This window comes from Peromyscus californicus, unplaced genomic scaffold (genome assembly GCF_007827085.1).
Source record: "Peromyscus californicus insignis strain IS unplaced genomic scaffold, ASM782708v3 Scaffold_15__1_contigs__length_86483966, whole genome shotgun sequence".
Taxonomy (NCBI): Eukaryota; Metazoa; Chordata; class Mammalia; order Rodentia; family Cricetidae; genus Peromyscus; species Peromyscus californicus.
The window spans coordinates 70,899,243-70,920,861 of record NW_026294447.1 but is presented as its reverse complement, the minus strand read 5'-3'; the positions used below and the strand labels follow the sequence as shown (position 1 = coordinate 70,920,861).

The window sequence follows — 21,619 nt, the reverse complement described above, 5'->3', positions numbered from 1 at the left end:
GGAAAGGAAATTTTAAATTTCTGACAAGAGATAGTTTACTATTCTCCAAGCCAGATCCTGCTTATTTAAAACTGTGAGGCATTGGCTTCCCTGAGAAGCTTTTCCTGCCCCATCATTCTGATTTAGAGTTCCAGTTTTGTCTTCCTGTAACAGCTAACATCTTTCTGAAATGCTTAAGCAGTGTTGGTGGTTTCTGACCTGCCCTCTTCTACATTGTAAACTCCTTGAAGGCAACAGGAGGTTTTTGGATTGTTTGCTCGAGGGAGGGTTTCTCTGTGTTGCCCTGGCTGTCCAGGAACTTGCTTTGTAGACCAGGCTGGCCTCGAACTCAGGGATTCACCTGCCTCTGCCTTTCGAGAACTAGGATTAAAGGTGTGTGCCACCATAGCCACCACCACTTGGCAAGACTTTGTTTTTTATTATTTAAATCCTCTGTGCCTGAACACACAAATGTTTCTTACATGAATAACATTGTTTGTTGTTGTTTTTCCTTTCTAGTACCAGGAGTTGCTGAATTTGCAGCTTCTTTCAAAAGTGTAAGTAATAGCTTATGTCTATGGAAGTTTATCCAAAGTTTGCCCTTGGATAAAAAGCTCAAATCTTTATTTTCAAGAATAGTGCCTTAGTCTTCTAATCATTTTTTTTTTTTTTTTTTTTGGTTTTTCGAGACAGGGTTTCTCTGTGTAGCTTTGCGCCTTTCCTGGAACTCGCTTTGGAGACCAGGCTGGCCTCGAACTCACAGAGATCCGCCTGGCTCTGCCTCCCGAGTGCTGGGATTAAAGGCGTGCGCCACCACCGCCCGGCTCATTTTTTGACTGTAGACCTTTAAATACTTTTATATTATCAGAGTTAATTGTTGATAATCCCTTCCTCTGTTCAAATGCTTTATTTTGACATTCTGATCCTTGTCAGAGGCTAATACTCTTTTCTCAGCTCAAAAACTTTAAGGTTAAGCGGTTGAAGTACTTGATGTAACACTGATATTCTCTTTGCCCCAACTGTATATAATTTTGAGGCTTTTGCCCCTTTATTTACGTGGGAGTTGGTTTTCTCTTTTTCTGTGGTTCCTGGGGTTTCAGTTCAGGTCATCGGGTTTGGCAGTAAGCTCATTGACCTGCTGAGCCATCACTCTGGCCCAAGGTTAGGTGTCTTAACCTCTGTTTGCATGGCAGATTTGTCAGTGCACAGCTGCAAAGCTTTTACAATTTTTTTGTTTTGTTTAATTTCTTAGCTCTCTTCTTTCTAGTAGTCCCTTTTAATGGCCCTTGATATTCTGAGTCAGTTCATCTTGGAATGTCCAGGATTTGGTTTTTGCACAGGGTGAGAGGGAAGACGATCTCACTGTGTCCTGTTGCTATGAAGAGACACCATGAGCAAGGAAACTTTACAAAGAAAGCATTTACTTGGGGACTTGCTTACCGTTTCAGAGACCATGATGGTGGGGTGGGAAACATGGCAACAGGCAGACAGGTATGGTGCTGGAGCAGTAGCTGAGAGCTTACATCTTATCCACAAGCAGCAGGCAGAGAGTGAGAGAGATCTGGTATGGGCTTTGGAAACTTCAAAGCCCACCCCTAGTGACACACCTCCTTCAACAAAGCCACACTCCTAAACCTTTCCAAACAGTTCCACCGACTAGGGACTTAGTGTTCAAATATCTGCTCTGATAGGGGCCATTCTCATCAAGTCACCACAGTAACCCAAGCTGACCTTGAACTTAACCATCCTTTTGCCTCAGCCTTTGCTTGGATTGCAATACCACTTATGTTCGTTAACATTTTTAAGTGCTGAAAATTTCCAAAAACTTCTACAATACAATTAAGAAATCTGGGCTGGTGAGATGGTTCAGCAGGTAAACACATTTGCCATCAAGCCTGATGACCTGAGTTCAGTTCCTGGGACCTACATGATTGAAGGAGAGAACTAACACCCACAAGTTGTCCTCTGACCTCCACCTGCTTATGGCGTATGCATGCTCTACTCCCCCTCCCCCGACATCACACAAATAAATAAACAAAAAGAAATTTTAATGATGAAACCTAGCCCAGGCGGTAGTGGTGCCGCTTTAATCCCAGCACACAGGAGGCAGACACGGGTGGATTTCTGTGAGTTCGAGGCCAGCTTGTTCTGCAGAGAGAATCCCAGGATAGCCACGGACTACACAGAGAAACTCTGTCTCAGAAAAAAAAAAAAAATTAATGATGAAATATCAAGTGATGACCATTTTAATTTTTCCCCACTTGAATTGAGGGTTTTCTTATTTCTGATTCTTCTTTCTGTCAGAGACTGTTACTGATCATTGTTTTAAACATTCAATTGGAGTCTTTCATAAGAATGGAATTTTAAATAATTTCATTGCTGAACTGATGCTTGAATTAGTAATAGTAGACACATCAAAATTCATCCAAAACTACCCCTCTGAGACCAATTTTAAAACGGAGTAGCAGGACTTTCTAAAATGACTTTTTGAAGTGAAAGCTATACCTAACAACCTGGTTTTGAAATTTTACTTCGTTACTTATTTTATATATATGGGCATTTTGCCTGTATGTATGTCTGTGTACCATGTGTGTGCCTGGTGCCTGAGAAGGCCAGAAGAGGGAATCATATCCCTTGTGACTAAGGATACAGATGGTTGTGGGTACTGGGAATCAACCCTGGTCCTCTGGAAGAAGAGTCAGTGTTCTTGCCCGGAGAGCCGTCTCTCCACCCACAAGACCTGGAGTTTTGAAATTGTAGTTTGCCAAGCTTTTCAAACAATCTGAAGGCTATGTGACAAACTGCATTCTCATAAGAAGGATGTACCTGAATGGATGTATTCTTATTTTCTGACAGCCCATCACTAGCTCTCCACCAAAATGGATGGCTGAAATAGAACGTGATGACATCGATATGTTGAAAGGTACGTGATGCTGATGTCTACTATCTTTGGTTTTTGGTTTGTTTTGGGTTTCTTGAGACATGGTTTCTCTGTGTAGCCCTGGCTGTCCTAGAACTCACTCTGTCGACCAGACTAATCTCAAACTCAGAGATCCGCCTGCCTCTGCCTCTCAAGTGCTGGGATTAAAGGTGTGTGTCACCACTGCCTGACTTGTTTTTGTTTTTAATGGGGTCTCCTCCTGTCTCAGCCTCCTAAGTATCTGGGACTTCGGGCAGCCACCAGGCTTGTCCTCTTCCTTTTTTTTTTTTTTTTTTTTTGGTTTTTCGAGACAGGGTTTCTCTGTGTAGCTTTGGAGTCTGTCCTGGAACTCATTCTGTAGCCCAGGCTGGCCTTGAACTCATAGAGATCTGCCTGCCTCTGCCTCCCGAGTGCCATACATTTTCCTTAGTACTATAAAATGACAACCCCTTAGTGCGGCGGTTCTCAACCTCTGGGTTGTGCCCCCTTTAGGAGGTTAGATTACATCTTCACAGGGGTCCCGTAGCAAATATCCTGCATATCAGATAAATATGTACATTACAGTTCATAGTAGTAGTAAAACTACAGTTATGAAGTAGCAATGAAATAATTTTATGGTTGCGGTCACCACAACACGAGGAACTGTATTAAAGGGTTGCAGCGTTAGGAAGGATGAGAACCACTGCCTTAGTGGGTTAAGACTACTCTTTATTTCTTTCTATTCTTTCAGTTTCTTCCATCAAGAATTTTATGAGCAGTGAATACTTTTGTTTGATAAATGATTTAGAGTTCAATGAGAATGGAAATTTAAATTAAAAAAAACATTAATTTTATGGCTTTACTCTTTTTTAAAAAAATCATTCTTCTCGTGTTCAGATTCATGATGATTGTAAAGTAATGGACTGAAATTAAGGTAAAAGTTGGGGATTCTTGAGCTATTTAAGCAGCTGAACTAGTCAAGAGAGTCGCATGTGCTTGATGCAGTAGGACTGACTGCAGGATGACAAAGGGAGGACCAGAGCTCCTTTATGTGATTTCAGAAGTCACTCACTGTCGCATGTTTAGACACTGATTCCCTCCCCACCCGTGGAAAAGTTATGTCTCAAAGGCGTCTCTGATTCATTGTCCTGCTATTCCAAAAATACTCATGTAATAAACGATGAGCATATTTTTCTTAAGAAAACTTTAAATTTTAGTGAGAGTTCACATAGCATTATGTTTCATGCAAATTGACGTCTATTTTAAACAAGGATTTAGGTGCTAATTAATGAAAATGTGGGGAGTAGCTTTTATTTAAGTAAGTAAAATCTGGAAAGTAAGTAATATTAATTGTAGATAAAATAAGCAAAAATGGGATTTGAAGGAAAAGTTTGGATTAGTTTTTGTTTTCTATAGTTGAGAACATGGTAAACAGTATTTTGTTGCTATTATTGCTACTATATATAGTTGAAATCATGGGACTTATCAATGGAGACAACATCAGTTTTACATGACCAAGGTGTGTCTGCAAGGTTTTCTCAATGATCCGTCACATCGTAAGCCTTCATATTTTAACGGTGTGTTCATTTTGTATGGTAGACAAAAATGAATGTTATAAGTAGATCCTTGGGATAAAACACTTGGGTACCCAAGGTGAGATGACTCAGCTGTACAGGCACACGCCACCAAGCCTGACAACTTGAGTTTGCTCTCTAGAACCCACATGCTAGAAGGGAGAGTTGACTCTTTGAACTTGTCCTCCGATACCCATGCAGTAGTGTGCACCAACACACACCAAATACATTTTTAAAGTGTAAAAAGTGATTTTGAAGCCCACTTAATTTGTTAAGTATAATACTGAGGTATTTTTGCAGTGGTAGAAAATTTCACTGTTTTTGTGGGAGAATATGTAAAATTGGAGGAAAAGAAATCAAGGGTCTGTCTTGTCCTTAGTCAATAAGGAATGTACGCTTGAAATCTTCCTCACCCTCTCTTAGTTCTGGTGATCAAATCCAGGGCTTCCTGCATGCTAGGCCAGTGTTCTAACATTCAACTGTAACCGCAGCCCAGCCAGAAATCGTTTATTACTAGAACTATCAACCCAAATCAGTTGTAGCTGGAGACCAGTGGGAAGAAGTAATACTAAAATGAAGTCTTCTATTTCAGAGCTGGGGAGCCTCACCACAGCTAATTTGATGGAGAAGGTACGAGGCCTCCAGAACCTGGCCTATCAGCTGGGGCTGGATGAGTGTGAGTACCCAATTAATTTTATACAAGGTTACATGTTGTATATTCCACAATGAATTCTATTTATAACTCATGAAAATATACTTTCCTTTTACCAAGGCAAAGACAAGCCATCTGAAGGTAGGAACTTGGTGTAACTTGGTGCCTTTTATGACAGAATGTGCTAGACTATTGACTGGACTCAATAGGTAAAAAAAAAATCTTTGTGCAATATACATCTTTTGGAACCTTTTTATTTTAAGTGCTAGGACATCAACTAAAACTAGTTTAATCTAAAGAGAAACTTGGTTAGTTCACTTTCTCTTATTAAAAATCCAGGCTTAGAAATAGCTTTGGTTATCTAGATCTGTGACCCTTAATGATGTCATTGGGAGTATTCTTTTTTTGTTTTGTTTTTGTTTTTGTTTTTTCGAGACAAGGTTTCTCTGTGTAATTTTGGTATCTGTCCTGGGTCTCGCTCTGTAGCCCAGGCTGGCCTCGAACTCACAAAGATCCGCCTGCCTCTGCCTCCCGAGTGCTGGGGTTAAAGGCATGTGCCACCACCGCCCGACCCATAGGGGTATTCTTATTCTTGCTTTTGTGTATGCAGGCTCCACTTTACTCACGCCATTAGCCATAGAGTCTTTGCTGCTGCCAAGAGCTTTTGCTCCGCATTAGGGAAGGTGAGCATAAAGTGATCCAGTTTGTTGGAATATCCTGATTCCCACAGGAAGGAAGAGTGTCTTTCTGAGAGAGACTTTACCTGTTCTGTACCAGTGCACATACTTGCAGGGCAGTAGTCAGAGAACAACTTGGGAGAGCTGGTTCTCTTTCTGTTAATGTAAGTTCCAAGGAACTGAACTCACGTTACTAGGTTTGGCGGTGTGGTCCCTTAATCCACTGAGCCATCTTTTCTGCCAAGTATTTGTATTTCTAGGAACTGACGACATTGGGATGGGGTTAGTTGCAGTCAACTAATTCAGCCATCTTAATCTTAAGCTTAGGCTGAACAACGAAGATTGTTTTCCTGCCAGTGTGGGTAGGATGAACACAGTTGTTGCCCCTTTTTAAATGGTTGCTGCCTTTGAAGCCACAGCTGTCTGAATCAACAACTACCAGCAGCAGTTAGCCTCATGGGCGTAGCCGGAGGGAATTCTGTTCCCTTAGGCTCCGACGCTTGCAAAGCTAAGAAGGGAACTTAACTAAACCTCTGTCCCTCTGAAGAACTCAAGATTCAAAGGCTAATTCTGCTCTTCAGAATTCCTCTCTTTGCTCATGTTCTCCAAAAAGCCCTCATGCTTCTCGATCCTCCTTATAAGCCCTTCTCCACCTGGCTCCTCCCTACCGTTTCCTGTCAGCTAGTTGCTGACTCAGCCTCCTGACTGCAGGTGAATTTTATATAATCAAACACATCTTTGCATCATTAAACAAACGTTCCTGAGCATAAACAAAAGTAACCCACCTTGAAATAATATTCTACAACACACAGTAGAGACATAGATTGTTATACTTCATAATTCAGCCTATTTCCACTTGTGTAACAGTACTTTGTAACTTACTCCATTGTCCTTGGCCATAGTGGGTTTATTTGAAGTAAGAAAATACTTCGTTAGAAATTGAAATGACTGCATTGATATGGATTGGATTTCTTGGATACAGTCTCTTTGTTTTAGTGTGTATAGTGTATTTGCATAAAAACATCTTTTTTTTTCCTCTTAGATTATTCATCTACTCTAGGGGTTGTCTTTGACTTGACACCTTAATCTGGTGTTTCGATGTCTCGGTATTTTTTTCCTACATTAATTGAAAGGATGACATGAGTGAAAAATAAGCAGTAGCAACTGATGAATCCCAGGGGACCAGTGATACTGTTTTCATGCAAATATCTGCCTTGATAAAGATGATGAGATGAGAAAAATGCAGAAAATATTTAGCCGCAAACCATGATTGTCATTTCACAGCATTGCTAATGTTAGTATAGGAGTAACAAGAACCTTCTAGTGCTGGTAGTAACTAGACTGTATCTTTTGGAAGGTGAGCCTTACGTTACTCTCGGATTTGCTACATGGCTATATGTCAGATAACCCGTGGTGTACAGATTTTAGAATACAAGTAACTTTGTTATAGATTTGTTTCATTTTTAAGGTACTTTTACCATTCTTGGAAATTTGTTTTAGCCCTTGGATTAAATGTAACTTTTCAAGATAAAAGTCGTTTTTTGGGACTGCCTGCCTTTGTAGTCTGGATCAGCTGGCAGGACAGCAGGTTTGCAGTGGGAAAACGTTGGCCGGTGGCATGAAGGAATGGTCAGTTAATGATGCCCGAGATGGATGTGACACACTGTCTCTGCTGAAGCCCGTGACTCACAACCGAAAGGATGAAACTTCTGAAAATTGCTTTAGTTTTAAGTAATTGGTGTTTAGTGATGAGAAGTAGTGTTTGAAGATCTTGTGATATTTTCTTCTTTTATAGTAGTAGATAATTATATAGTACATATAACATGAAGTGTGTTAATTGTTTGGCTGTGTGTGCTTGAACCTTGCCTCATTACCATTATGCTGTGGGTGGGATACTGCCTTAGCCCTGTGAATTGCTTGTGAAAAGCAAGTAGGTTGTTGCTTTTATTCCTGAGACCCATTTAATTGATGTGCATCCTACTACTGATTCTCTGCAATTTTTACCCTTTTCTGATTTTTTTTCGGGGTTCTGAAGGTGACAAGCTTTCCAGTAGTCATGTAAACAACCTACTTATTTATCATCACTAACTTGGAAATAACTGAAAATAGGTTGTAAAGATTTGGAAAACTGAGAATCATGTCTTTGCAGCTAGAGCTAAACCTTGGGTCTCTGATGCATTTGGTTTTTTGTTGTAACAACTTTATTGAGCTGCAGTTCATATTCCTGTAAGTCACCTATTTATCCTGGACAATTGAGTCCGCAACACAGTCAGGTCTAGGATGTTTTCATTACCACCCCAAGCCCTGGGCCATTTGCTCTACTCCTCCTCATTTCTTCTCAAGCTCCTGTGGGTTCAGCCACCGCTAATCTGTTTGATGTCAGTTTAGATTTGCCTCGTTTGGAATCATGGAGTATCGAGTCTCTGTGACTAGAGTCTCATTTTATTCTTCTCTTTTCCTCTCTCTTTTTCATTGTCTGTTATTCAAAGTGCTGGGTGTCACACCCACAGCCTGTATATTGCTAGATTCCTCCAGCCCTGAATTCTTTTACTGAAACAGTATTTTCAGTGTTCAGCTGTGTTACAGAATATATCAATGCTCTCTTTTGTATGGTCAAATAATATTTCTTTGGGTAGGTATATCACATTGTATTTACCACCAATTGAGAGACAGACATTTGATTGTTACTATTAGACTTGATGGACAATGCTGCTATGACAAGTCATGTAGAAGTTTTTGTGTAGATGCATTTTCGTTCTCTTGTGTTTATAACTGGAGTCATATGGTAGCATTGTATCTGACTTTTTTGGATTTTGGAGACAGGGTTTCTCTGTGTAGCTCTGGCTGTCCTGGAACTCACTCTGTAGACCAGGCTGCATTTGATTCCACAGAAATCTGCCTGCCTCTGCCTCCCAAGTGCTGAGATTAAAGGTGTGTTCTTTGCTTGTATGTGACTTTTTGAGAAATTGACAGGCTGTTTTCCAAGCTGGCTGAACCATTGTATACCTCTACCAGCAGTAGAGAAATTTTTGCTAATACTCATTATTGTCCTTTAAAAAAATGTTACATCCATCCTAGGGGTGCAAGGTTCACTGTGGTTTGAATTTGCATTTGCCCAATGATGATTGATGCTTAACATGCTTTCATATTTTTTGATTTCACTTTCTTACCTTAGTTAAATTTCACTACATTGAATGTATTACTTCTTAAGAAAATTTTCAAGAATTTACCTTACTTTGATAGCTACTTCTGTTCTTTTTCATCTAATCGTGTGTGTTTGTTTAGAAGTTGGAGTTATTTACCTAGATTTTTAGAACTTTTAAAAACATTTTTGTGTAAAAGACATTTGAGACTTCCCTATTTAAGCTTTGCAAAAGATTTCTTTTTTTGTTTTGTTTTGTTTTGTTTGTTTGTTTGTTTGTTTTAAAGTTAAGACAGGGTTCCTCTGTATAAACAGCCCCGGCTGTCCTGGAACTCACTCTATAGACCAGGCTGGCCTTGAACTCATAGAACTGCACCTGCCTCTGCCTCTCATGTGTTATGAAAGGCGTGAGCCCCCACTGTGAGGCAAGTTTATTTAATTTTTAATTGCATATGTATGTGCATACATGCTTGTGAGTGCCCAAGGAGGCCATTGTGAACCGCTTGCTTTGGTACTGGAAACCAAACTCAGATCCTACACAAGAACTGTATGAGTTCTTTACTACTGAGCTCTCTCTCTCTCCAGACCTCTTTTAAACTTGATACTGCACTCAATTAATTACAGTGTTCAAGTCTGTACCAATATATGGTATAAGTTTTAGTGGTTGTACCAAAGAAAAACCAATGCTTCCAAACGCTTCTGTTAGGACCCTCTAGGCATGTGCTTTTGAAAAGTAGCTAATTATATTGAGAAATTATTCTCCATCTACATTTTTTGCTTGTGGGACAGGATGTTCCTATGTAGCCCAGGCTGGCTTTGCACTTATAGCAATCTTCCTACTTCCACTTCCCAAGTGTTGGGATTTACAGGCATGGACCACCACATCTAGCTCTAAATAAATCTAAAGGACAGTTAGCTCCGTAGAGTTCTAAGTTTAGTCTGTGACTGGAGGAGAGACTAACTGTAGGTGTGCTTTGTGGCCTGCTATCAAGGTTCTTCGTCAGGCTTTTATAATAACCTCTGTCTCTAACAAATGAGTAGTCCTTGATGAAGGAAAGATGTCATCTCATGTGTAACCTCTAGATGGCAGCAGAAGTCTTACAGTACTTCTAATTCTGGCCATAGTGCTTGAGCTGGGTTTCTGATTTGGGTAAAAGCAGTTTTTTGTGGTTTTACCAGACTGTTTGCCTAAATTTTTTCCTTCTTTCTTTCCTTCCTTCCGTCGTTCCTCCTCCTCCTCCTCCTCCTCCTCCTTCTCTCTCTCTCTCTTTCTTTCTTTTCTTTTTTTTTTTTTTTTTGAGACAGGCTGTCTATGTGTGGCTGTCCTGGAACTCATTATGTAGACCACATGGGCCTCACTCACAGGCCTGCCTCTGCCTCCTGAGTGCAGGCATTAAAGTTGTGTGCCACTACAACTTGTCTTTCAGCTTTTTTACTCTCTCTCTCTCTCTCTCTCTAATTTTTGTTTGTTTGTTTGTTTATTGAGACAGGGTTTCTCTAAGTAAGCCTGGCTATTCTGGAACTCACTCTGTAGACCAGGCTGGCCTTGAACTCACAGAGATCCACCTGCCTCTGTCTCCAGAGCTCCAATATCAAGGTTGTGCACCACCACTGCTCAGATATTTGTTTTCCTTTTCATTGCTCCATCTTATTTTTTAAAGCTAATTTTCTTTTTAGACAGTGTATATTTGTGACAATCAGAGTCTTTTAATTTCTCTATTGTCTAAAGTGGCATTTTGCATTTCCTTATGGGGTTTGGATCATCCCCACCCCACCCCCTGGCAGGGTTTCTTTGTATAACGGTCCTGGCTTTCCTAGAACTCACTCTGTTCACCAGGCTTGCCTTGAACTCACAGAGATCCGCCTGCCTCTGCCTCCCCAGTGCTGGGACTGAAGGTATCATGGAGGTTGGATTTTTAACATTCTAAAAGTGTGATTATTTAATCAGTTGCTCCCACACTTGGACATAAGACTCTCAGAATGGGCTCAGTGCTCTGACTTGTGCTCTCTCTCTTCTTAGTAGTTTTTCTTGCATCCTTGCACTCTGGTGTGTTATCATGCAATATCAGGCAATGCCATGTTAAATGAAAACAGGAATTTTATCTAAAATTGATAGAATAAACTTGGGCTGGTGCCCTTTAAGAAAAATTAAATTATTTTAAAATAAAGCTTTCAGACATCATGTCATTCTGAATGATCAGATAAGAGAAAGAAAAGAAAGAAAGAAAGAAAGAAAGAAAGAAAGGAAGAAAGAAAGAAAGAAATGTGTCCCACTCAGCAGCTATTTATCTACGTCACACAGGGCTCTCTCTGTATGGGATATGGAGTTGAGTACATTACATTACTTCACTATGCACGTTAAAATCTATGAGGAGAGGGAAAGATGATAAGTAAGCAGTTCTTAATGGACCATAGAGAAATAGGTTCTTTAAGAGTACAAAGAAGTAAATGTTTTGGAGAGAAGGAGCAGTTATGTAAGTTGCGACAGGAAAAGCAGATAAGCTTCATTTTATATGTCAATATGAATTGATCAGTAAGGACTGTCTAGAACCACTTAATGGAGAAAGATTCTGTTTTTTACTGATATCTGCCCCGGACAAGGGAAAGGAGCATGGTAGTAAGTTTTGAAACATTGAAAATAATTGACTTGATGGGTGATGGGGCACACCTTTAATCCCAGCACTCGGGAGGCAGAGACAAGTGGATCTCTGTGAGTTCGAGGCCAGCCTGGTCTACAGAGTGAGATCCAGTACAGGTAAAACAAAAAATAAAAAACAAAAACAAAAAAACAAAAAAAACTATAACTCCTAGATCTGACACTCTCATACAGACATATATGCAGGCAAAACATCAATGCACATAAAATAAAGATAAATAGATTATTTTTAAAAAAAAAAAAAGCAAACGAACCGTGGAAATTTCTCAGTGGATAAGAGCACTTATTGAATAAGCACGAGGATCTGACTTTGAATCCCCAGCTCCCACAACAAAGACCAGGCTCAGCCACATATGTCTGTGACCCCAGTAGAAACAGGAGAGCACTGGAGTTCTCTGTACCCTCAATGACCAGCTTCATGTTCAGTGAATACTGTCTCAAGGGAATAAGGTGGAGCATGACAGAAGAAAACACCCAAAGTTAACTTGCCTCTGCCTGTGTACCTATGGGTACACATAGACACAGACACACACACCACCACCACCACCACCATCGAATGAAAGTGGATTTTAAAGAACACGTAGGATTTTCATGGATGGAAATGGCAAGGAATAGATTCCAGATGGTTTGAATATTAGGAGTAAAGTAGAGTTTGGAAGCAGCATCTGTGTTCAGAAGAATAGTGAGTGATGGAAGCTCGTCCCTGAGGACCCCAGATTATATTAGGAATCATAAGAACTTAGACTGGGAGGGTCTTGGGATCAGACTGAAGAAGACCTTGAATTCCAGGGGATGAAGAGAGTGAATTTTCTGTGAAAGAGATTATTATGGCTATGACATTAGTTATACGTTTATTATAGATGGTAGTAGAGATACTTGGCTAACAACTCGGCTATATATTTTTTTATTGTAAAAATAAGAAAGCAAAAAATAACAGCCACGGCCTTATAACTAAGAGGTAACTGCTGTAAACATTTTTGGCCACTTTTATTCTCTTTGTACCTAGATTCGAGTATTTATATTTCTACTTGTGCTCATATAGATACACAGAGATGCTTTCCTAGGGTTTTGGCTTGTTTTGGTTTGGTTTTTTGAGACAGAATTCCTTTGTGTAGCCCTGGTTATCCTGGCACTCGCTCTGTAGACCAGGCTAGTCTTGAACTCACAGAGATCCACCTACCTCTACCTTCCAAATGCTGGGATTAAAGGCGTGTGCCACTACCACCCAGCCGGAGATGCTTTCCTAACATAACAGACACTGTTTATTTTTCCCTTCCTAAGATTTCTGCCACATACCTATAGGAGACTAGTGAAGATAGGGTGGAGTGAGTTTTGCGAGACCAGAGGCAGGAAGTTAAGGAGGGTGGCAGTGAGAATGGAGGAGAGTGCACTAGGAGATTGCACTCGGAGAGTGTGTCTTCTAGCTTTGTAATATTCAGGAATGGGCAAATGCCTGGGTGCATGTTAGGAGGTTTTTTTTTTGTTTGTTTTTTTTTGTTTTTTTTTTTGTCATGCTAGGGGTTTTTGTTTTGTTTTGTTTGAGGCTGACCTCAAACTCCCTGTGCAGTCAAGGAGGATCTTGAACTTCCGTTCTCCTGCCTTCACATCTTGAGTAGTGGGATCACAGAAATCACCACATGATTGCACTCAAGGCTGTGTGTATGCTTGCAAATACTGTGCCAAATCTGAGCCACATCCCCAGTCCCCCATGCTGTTGATGACAGGGAAGTCAGGAAGGAGGTCAGATACTTGATTAACAACAAAAATCATCTGATTCTTTTCTGTCTTTCTGCAGGCAGCATACCTTTTGTTTTTATTTTTTAGAAATAAGTAAAAGCCATTTTTTCAGGATGGGTTTTACTATCAGTATGAAAGCAGCGATCTTGTCTAGTTGAGCCATACCAGATGGGAGACAAGTAATACTTCAGATGGATGTAGTAAGCCCTTTGTATATATGATAGATAATTCTTTGCTAACTAGAAAAGGTTTTGGAAATTTAAATTTGACGTGACAGTAATTGGTATGCTTTTGTTGCATAGTTAACTTTAGATTATATCTGCACCAGGTTAGTTCATTTTAAGAATGAAGACCCCCATTTTCTGTGGAGTTAGAGAGAATATGTGACCATCTCATCTTCCAGCAAGGTGCTTCCCACCTCTCCTTTCTTACTAACACTAAGACTTAGGATTTTTTCATTGTCAATTTGATAGGCAAAAAACAGGTTGTGGAAGTGAATTTCATTTTCATATATATTGATCATATATTTGTTAAGGCTGCAGAGTCAAGAAAACAACTTGTGGAAGTGAATTTCATTTTCATATATATTGATCGTATATTTGTTAAGGCTGCAGAACCAAGAAAATATAAATTTAGATCTGGACATGATAGTGCACACCTCTAAGACTCAAAAGGTGGAAGCAGGAAGATCAGGAGTTCAAGGGCAGGCTCTACTGTCTATTGAGTTTCAGGTCAGCCTGGGCTAATGTGACCCTGTCTTGGAGGAAAAAAAGGATAAATTTTTATAACCTAAAATATAAATTCAGGAAACTTGATTCAAAAGCACTGTAAAAACTCCTGATACTTGATTTTTTCAAATACCATTCAAAATTTAACCTTATTTCTTTTGTTTCATGTATTACCATAACATCTCACTGTATTCATTATCATAGCATCCTGTTTAGATAATAATACAGTATAAAATCTAGAATCCCCACTTTGAAAGGATCAAGGTTATTTCTCATAATTAGAAATTGTCAATTTAGCTTTTAAGTATTTTGTTTAAAAATGTATTATGATAATGAGAAATAAAACATGCCAGTATTTCTCATTTTTCCCTTGGCTAACAAATTAGGATATACAAATCCTCAAATTACCTTTAAGGCTTATAAGCATTCATATCTTTTATCCATTAGTCAAGTTACTTCATAAAACCAACATTGCCTCTGAAATGGTTTTACTCACAAAGAGGATTTTGCCATAAAATGCTTCTGGTATTTTACTCTCTTGTGATTTGGGGAGGAGGGACGGGATAGAGGAGAACAGACAGGACATAAATCAATTAGGATAGGATTGCTTTCAAAGTATCATTTTGTATAATTCTACAAAATATATGCTAGATAAGAAGATGTATATTTAGAGGGACTACTATGTGTGTGTGATTTATCTCAGGGATAGACGATGAGGCCCTGGGGTCAGTCCCCAGAGCTGTAATCACAGAAAGACCAAATAGGTCCATGGAAACTAGGATAACCGGGTACACTGTTATCTACCCTTAAAGGATAATGCAGCCATTAAAAATAATGTTAAAGCATTAGAGACCATCCAGTGACAGAAAATACTCACATGTGAGGACAATACCAAGCATAAAAAAGCAGAGTATTGGTCAGTGAGGCGGCCCAGTGGGTAACTGTGCTTGCTGCCTGGCAACCTGAGGTGGATCCCTGCAATGCACATAGTAAAAGAGAGGCAACTTCTGCAGGTGGTCTTCTGACCTCCACTGGACTGCATCGTGCATGTGCACACACAACAGAAAGAAATACGCCTGTACATACACATTTATATGTATGTGTGTAAAATTTTAGACAGGGCCTTCCTGTGTAGCCCTAACTAGCCTGGAACTCCCTGTACAGATCATGAGCTGGCCTTGAACTTGCAGAGGTCATCCTGCTTCTGTCCCAAGTGCTGAGATTAAAAGTATGTGATATTACACCTTGCCCAATAAATAAAAATATTTTTTTAAAAGGAGATAATAAAATCAGCAATTTTTTTTTAAATTAAGAGATTTTTCTATTCCTTTTACACACCAACCACAGATTCCCCTGTCCTCCCTCCTCCCACCCTCCCATACTTCCCCCCACCCACTCCCCATTTCCACCTCCTCCTAGGTAAGGTCTCCCATGGGGAGTCAGCAGAGCCTGGTATATTCAGTTGAGGCAGGTCCAAGCCCCTCCTCCCTGCACCAAGGCTGTGTAAAGTGCCTCAAAATCAACAATTTTTAGTTTTGAGAGTAGGAACACAGTTAAATGTCAGAAAGGAAATACAAATATATTTAATTTATATTACAAGTGATTTTAAATTATATAGGAAAAATTCTATAAAAAATGAAGGAAAGCCAGGCGGTGGTGGTGCACGCCTTTAATCCCAGCACTTGGGAGGCAGAGGCAGGCGGATCTCTGTGAGTTTGAGGCCATCCTGGATTACAGAGTGAGTTCCAGGAAAGGCGCAAAGCTACACAGAGAAACCCTGTCTCGAAAAACCAAAAAAAAAAAAAAAAAAAAAAGAAGAAGAAGAAGGAAAATTAAATACCATTTTAGAAATAATTGGAGTTTTTTAAGAGGTGCACTCCCTGTTTTCCTGAGAGGTTTTTACTCTTTGATAGACTGTTTCTAAGTAAGAGTTGTTCTGTCAATGAAAAACAGCTGGTCAGCTTTCCCAGTGACTAGTGAGGTTAAGAAGTAAATGAGACTTCGTTTTCCAACTTTGGCGTGGCCTTGCAGAAGTAGAGGCTAAGCTGTTAGTCAAGGCCATAAGATGATTTGATTGGCATCTTTTGTGCCAGCTCTGGTGGCCCACTCCTGTCATTCCAGCACTCAGGAGATTAAGGAGGGAAGATGTGAGGTGAATAGCAGACCACTTACATAGCAAGACAGCTGTCTCAATAATAACCCAAGCTGGGAGGCCGTGGCACACACCTTTAATCCCAGCACTCCGGAGACAGAGGCAGGCGGATCTCTGTGAGTTCGAGGCCAGCCTGGTCTAAAGAGTGAGTTCCAGGAAAGGCTCTAAAGCTACATAGAAACCCTGGAGGAGGAAAAAACAAAAAACAAAGGGCCTGTAGCGATGGCTTGGCAGCTAAGAGCACTTGCTGCTTTTGTAGAGGACCGGGGTTCGGTTCCCAGCGCCCACCTGGCAGTTCATCTGTAGCATGAATTCCAGAGGATCTGATGCTCTCTTCTGGCCTCTTTGGCACCAGTTAGCACGTGGTGCATATACATGCATGCATGCATGTAAACATTTTTAGACATAAAAAGAAATGCATTTTTATTTTTTATTTTTTTATTTTTTCGAGACAGGGTTTCTCTGTGTAGCTTTGCGCCTTTCCTGGATCTCGCTCTGTAGACTAGGCTGGCCACGAACTCACAGAGATCCGCCTGGCTCTGCCTCCCGAGTGCTGGGACTAAAGGTGTTCGCCACCACCACCGCTCGGCTAAGAAATGCATTTTTAAAAACACAAAGAAGCAAATTTTATTAAGCAAACATTAGCCAGTTTTGTCAAGCTTTATTTCAGGCTGTCTTGCCTGTAGTTGGAAAATTAAACACTTAGTATTGAGTATACAGTGGAAGCGAAGAGCCACTGGGAATGCCTGGCAGTGGGAAGTGAAACTGCAGCCATTGTTTGAGAGATAAAATAGGAAAGATTTATCAGATTTTTTTTAATATACAATAATTTCAAAAGCGTTCATGGAAGTTGAATCCTTCCTAGACTTTCAATTTAGGAATGACAGTGTTCATGGGGAAATAAATAGGCACATTGTTTTTGCTTGTGTTTTATAAGTTTGGTTATTGATACTCTAGTGATGTCAACTTAACAGTATTTCCTGTTGTAGATTAAGGATCAGTCCCTTTGTTTATCTACTGGTTTGTGTTGAAAATATAATCTGGGAAGAAGTGCCATTACATGAGAATTTATAAGTGAATACAGAGGACTTTGCTGGGGGTACTAGAGAAATAATGGCTTTAACATAGAGAAATTAAAAGTATCATTCTCCAACCATTAAATCTAAGTTAATTGTTAAAGGGTACTTTTTCCTATAACTAGAGAAATCTCTTGGTTAGGAAAATAACTGTTGTATAATAATTGACTGTTATAAGAGATTAAATTTAAGACTAGCTGTTTGGGTAGGATGTTCTTCAAGAGGACGGTTCACTCTGACAAGTCTGTTTTGGATATGGAATGAGAAAACAGAGCTAAAGTGATATTTCTGACATAAAAATATTCTAGTATTCCCCAGTTTTTGTTCTTTAATAAAGTTTTAGAGCTGAGTCTTGCCTACACAGTGAGTATGAGGCCAGCCTAGGCTACATAAAACCCTGTCTCAAAACTTTTTTTAATAAAATTAAATATAATGTATATAAACAGAAATAAACATTGTAGTGTATATCTCAATTTTTATAATATAAACAACCTCATATAACTGTTGCCCAGAACAGATTTAAGATATAGGACTTTCATAGTATACAAAGCCTTCTTCATACTCTTCCCAGTATTTGTCTAGCCCCTTCCCCAAAGCTAAGCAGTACTTGTGACTCTTAAAAGAATTTTGATTAAATTTGGACTTATCTATGATGGAGTCTCAAATTAAATCATTTGTATGTGTCTGACTTCTTAAGCATTTTGTTTTGTTTTAAAATAGGGAAGGAGCCGGGCGGTGGTGGCGCATGCCTTTAATCCCAGCACTCGGGAGGCAGAGCCAGGCGGATCTCTGTGAGTTCGAGGCCAGCCTGGTCTACAGAGCGAGTTCCAGGAAAGGTGCAAAGCTACACAGAGAAACCCTGTCTTGAAAAACCAAAAAAAAAAAAAAAAAAAAAAAAAAAAATAGGGAAGGAACAATCACTTGGAAATCAGTGTCAGCCAGGTGAAGTATGGCCAACAGTGATGACCATGGAATGAGGGAGACTACCGTCTCTGCAGTCTGAACCACTGCATTATGAGAATTTCAGTAGAGCGGGGCATGGTGGCATATGCCTTTAATCCCAGCACTCAGAGGAGAGAGAGACAGTCAGATCTCTGTGAATTCCAACCCAGCCTGGGCTACATATATATAATGAGAGTCCATCTAAAAAAAAAAAAATCCAAATCATACTTAGTGTTTTCTAGTGGTAAATTTGTAAGTGGCAGAATAGGAGGGGGTGATAATGGAAATAGAATCTGAAAATAAAGGATGAAGTCTAGAAATCTGGTTGAGTGATGCCAAGTCTTGGTGACTGGTTGTATGAATTGGGGTTAGAGAGTTCTGGGAAGAGTGAAAAGTAACTCTCAGGGGTAGGAGTGGGAGCAGGTACTTACAATCCCAGTACTTGGGAAGTGGATGGAGAATCAAGTTCAAGGTCATCCTTGGCTACTTAGCGAGTGAGTTCAAGGCCAGCCTGGGCTATGTGAGAGATTTTTGTCTCAAGAAAAAGAACTTTTGTGTTTAAAGTTTGAGTAAATATTAGGAAAGAACCATCTCTGAGAGTTTGGAGTGATTTAGTTATAAGTGTATGTACAGGCTATTAGGAAAAAAATAGAGTATGTGGATATAGAACCCAGAAAACAAATATAGATACCATCAACTGTTGGGTTCTAATTAAAGCCACGTGTGAGGAGACACCCAGGCAGCATGTAGCACATTAAAATTGAATCTTGGTGTGGTATGCCCAAATTTGGCTAAGTAGAAATGGTCAAGAGGCGGGCAGGAATGTGGGTGATAATGCTCAGTGGGTAAGGTGCTTGCTGCAGAAGCCTGGTGACCCAAGTTCAATCCCTGGAACACTTGTAAAGGTAGAAGAGAATCCACTTAACAAAGTTGTCTTCTGACCTCCACACATGTGCTGTGGCACTACTCACACATACATCGTGTGCAAGCATACACAGTAAAAATAACAATGTTATCATTACTATTTCAAAATTTTAAAGAGGAAGACAGGAGAGAAACCAGGGTAACTAATGTCATTGCAGTAGCCAAGACTGTTAATGGACACGGAGAGAGGTAATTAGTTTGAGAACGTTGTGGGACGGAGACAAGTCTTGATGGATTTGCTAGGAGAGGTGAGGGGGAAGGTTGTCAGGAATGGCTTCTGGATTTCTCTCTGGTGGTGGTAGCCAGTGGCATGCACAAACAAAGGAAAGGCCAAATGGCATATCAGGGACTAGAGTCATCTTCTTGCCAGAGATAAATTTTTAATGGCAAAATATATAGGAAAAATGTGGTTGTAATACTGGACATAAGGCAACACACTGCGGTGTCCCTTTGATTGTTGAAGCTTACTGCTCTAAGAATTTCCAGACAGTAGCATCAGGAGATGGACTTCAGGCAGAAACCAGCTGTCTCCCTGTCTTGAAGAACAGCTGCTTTTAGAGCAGCTGAGGAGCTAGAGTTCCAGGGACATAATACCAGACAGATGAGAGAGCCCTTGTGGAGGCCATCGAGGACTGCTCTGCACATTCATGTCAGGAAACCACATGAGGTGAAGAAAGTCATGTGGAAGGGCTTGGGGGAATAGTACCTGACACCACAGGACCAGTGATAGTGCCTACCTAAACCAGCCAGACTGGAAAGATGGCAGGATTCGGAGGATACTGTAGAGAAGAGTATGTGCGTATTAGAAAACATAGAGAAATAAAAATTACCTAAAATCAAACTATACTAACATAGTCACTATTAACATTTTGGTAAACATCTTGCCAAGCCCTCTGAACATATCTTCTAAGTGATATCATATTGAATGACATATGTGTGTGTACACGTACTCATACATGTTATCATGCAGATAAATAATTTTTACATGTCTGCTTCTATACTATTCCTATTCTCTACCATGTTTTCTTGATGTAATGTGTTGTGCACAGACTCCAGAATGGCAGTGTATGACCATCTGCAGTTTACTGAAATGATTATTTCAGTTGTCAGTTAGGTCATTTTTTAGCATCTCACTAATGTAAATCATGCTACAACAATCATCCTTTCTTATATCAAATTAAATGTACACTTAAAATTTGTAGACATAGAGGCTGGGGGTGTAGCTCTAAGAGTGCTTGCCTAGTGTGCACAAAGCCCTGGGTTTGATCCCTTGCACCACATAAACCAGTGGTGGTGGGTCATGCTTGTAGTCCTAGTACTTGGGAGGTAGAGGCAGGAGGATCAGAGGTTCAAGGTCTTCCTATGCTACCCAGTGAATTTGAAGTCAGCCTGGGGTACGTGAGAGCCTGTTTCTAAATAAACAAGTAAGAAAGTGTAGCTGATTGGCCCAGAGTCGTGTAGTTATTTGTAAATCTACGATTATACTGCAGGTCTTCTGATTCTGATTCAGGGTAGCCTTGCCTGTCAGCAAAGGAACAGAGCTTATGTTTCTTGACTTTGCTCTAATACTCATTTGATAAAATATGACTTGCTTCTTGGAGCTTGTAAATAAAACTGCTTCCATTTAACAGTTGCTGTTGCTACAAGATACTGATGTGATGGTTGTGACACTTAGAAGCTTAAGGTACTTTTCATTAAAAGCAAGAACAGTTCAGAAACCATGCCTTGTGAATAAATAGAATTGAGCTCCATCTACTAGATAGGACCTAAGTTTTTCTGGTAATGATTGTGTGGGTTGAAACGAGTAACAGTTTCTTAGAACTATTTTTACTCTAGAGAATAAAATCTTAATATATAAAATGAAAATGACATTTGGGTTCTCTGAAGTGTAAAATGAACTTGAGATCATCAAGGGATCATATTGGAACAAAAATCGAAGCCATGTCAATTGCATCCATCAAATCTTTTTTGAAAAAGCCTTTATTTCTTGATAGGGCTCATAATTTCAAATCATATTAGAGCTAATTTGGCCAGAGCTTTGTTCTGTATAGATGCATAGTGCTTAGTATTGACTTGCCTCTGGCCTCATTGACAGTCTTGTTTTTGTTTGGTTACATAGAAGTTAGTTGGTAAGATCTGTGTTCCCGTTTCTGCTTGTAAGAGTGACCTAATGTTTTTAAAGCCACTGTTACATCTAAATAAGTTGGGGAAGGTGAGAAGAGAGTGCATGTGATAGAATCCTTCTTTCCCCTCATTCAGGATTTTATGAAAGGCTTTAGAGACTAAAGGGACCCAGTATCAACTCTGTGGGCTTCAGTGATGGGGTCTCTTTCAGCCTTATTGTTTAAGTAATAGGCATTACTTCTTTGGAAGCTTTCTGTTGACTTTAGTGGAACAGGAGTTGCATCTCAATCAGCACATGCAGAGATGGTTGTATGACTGTGAACCATTAGCTCGTTCACTGCTGAAAAACAAGTCACC

At 39.9% G+C, this 21,619-nt stretch overlaps 1 protein-coding gene across 3 annotated transcripts in view; it reads left to right on the top strand.

Moving 5' to 3' along the window:
- Nucleotides 1-21,619, top strand: part of Lin52 (lin-52 DREAM MuvB core complex component) — an 88,406-nt gene that overhangs the window by 5,299 nt on the left and 61,488 nt on the right. For 2 of the 3 annotated variants that reach the window (XR_008218474.1, XM_052739304.1), the window contains exons 3-5: nt 499-536; nt 2,836-2,902; nt 5,045-5,128. Coding sequence is in view for 2 of the 3 variants with exons in the window: in XM_052739304.1 (XP_052595264.1) it covers nt 499-536; nt 2,836-2,902; nt 5,045-5,128 (189 nt within the window). In the remaining variant the exon portion in view is untranslated. Of the gene's footprint in view, nt 1-498; nt 537-2,835; nt 2,903-5,044; nt 5,129-5,224; nt 5,246-21,619 lie in introns of all 3 variants that reach the window. The other variant, XM_052739303.1, reaches the window with a different exon arrangement.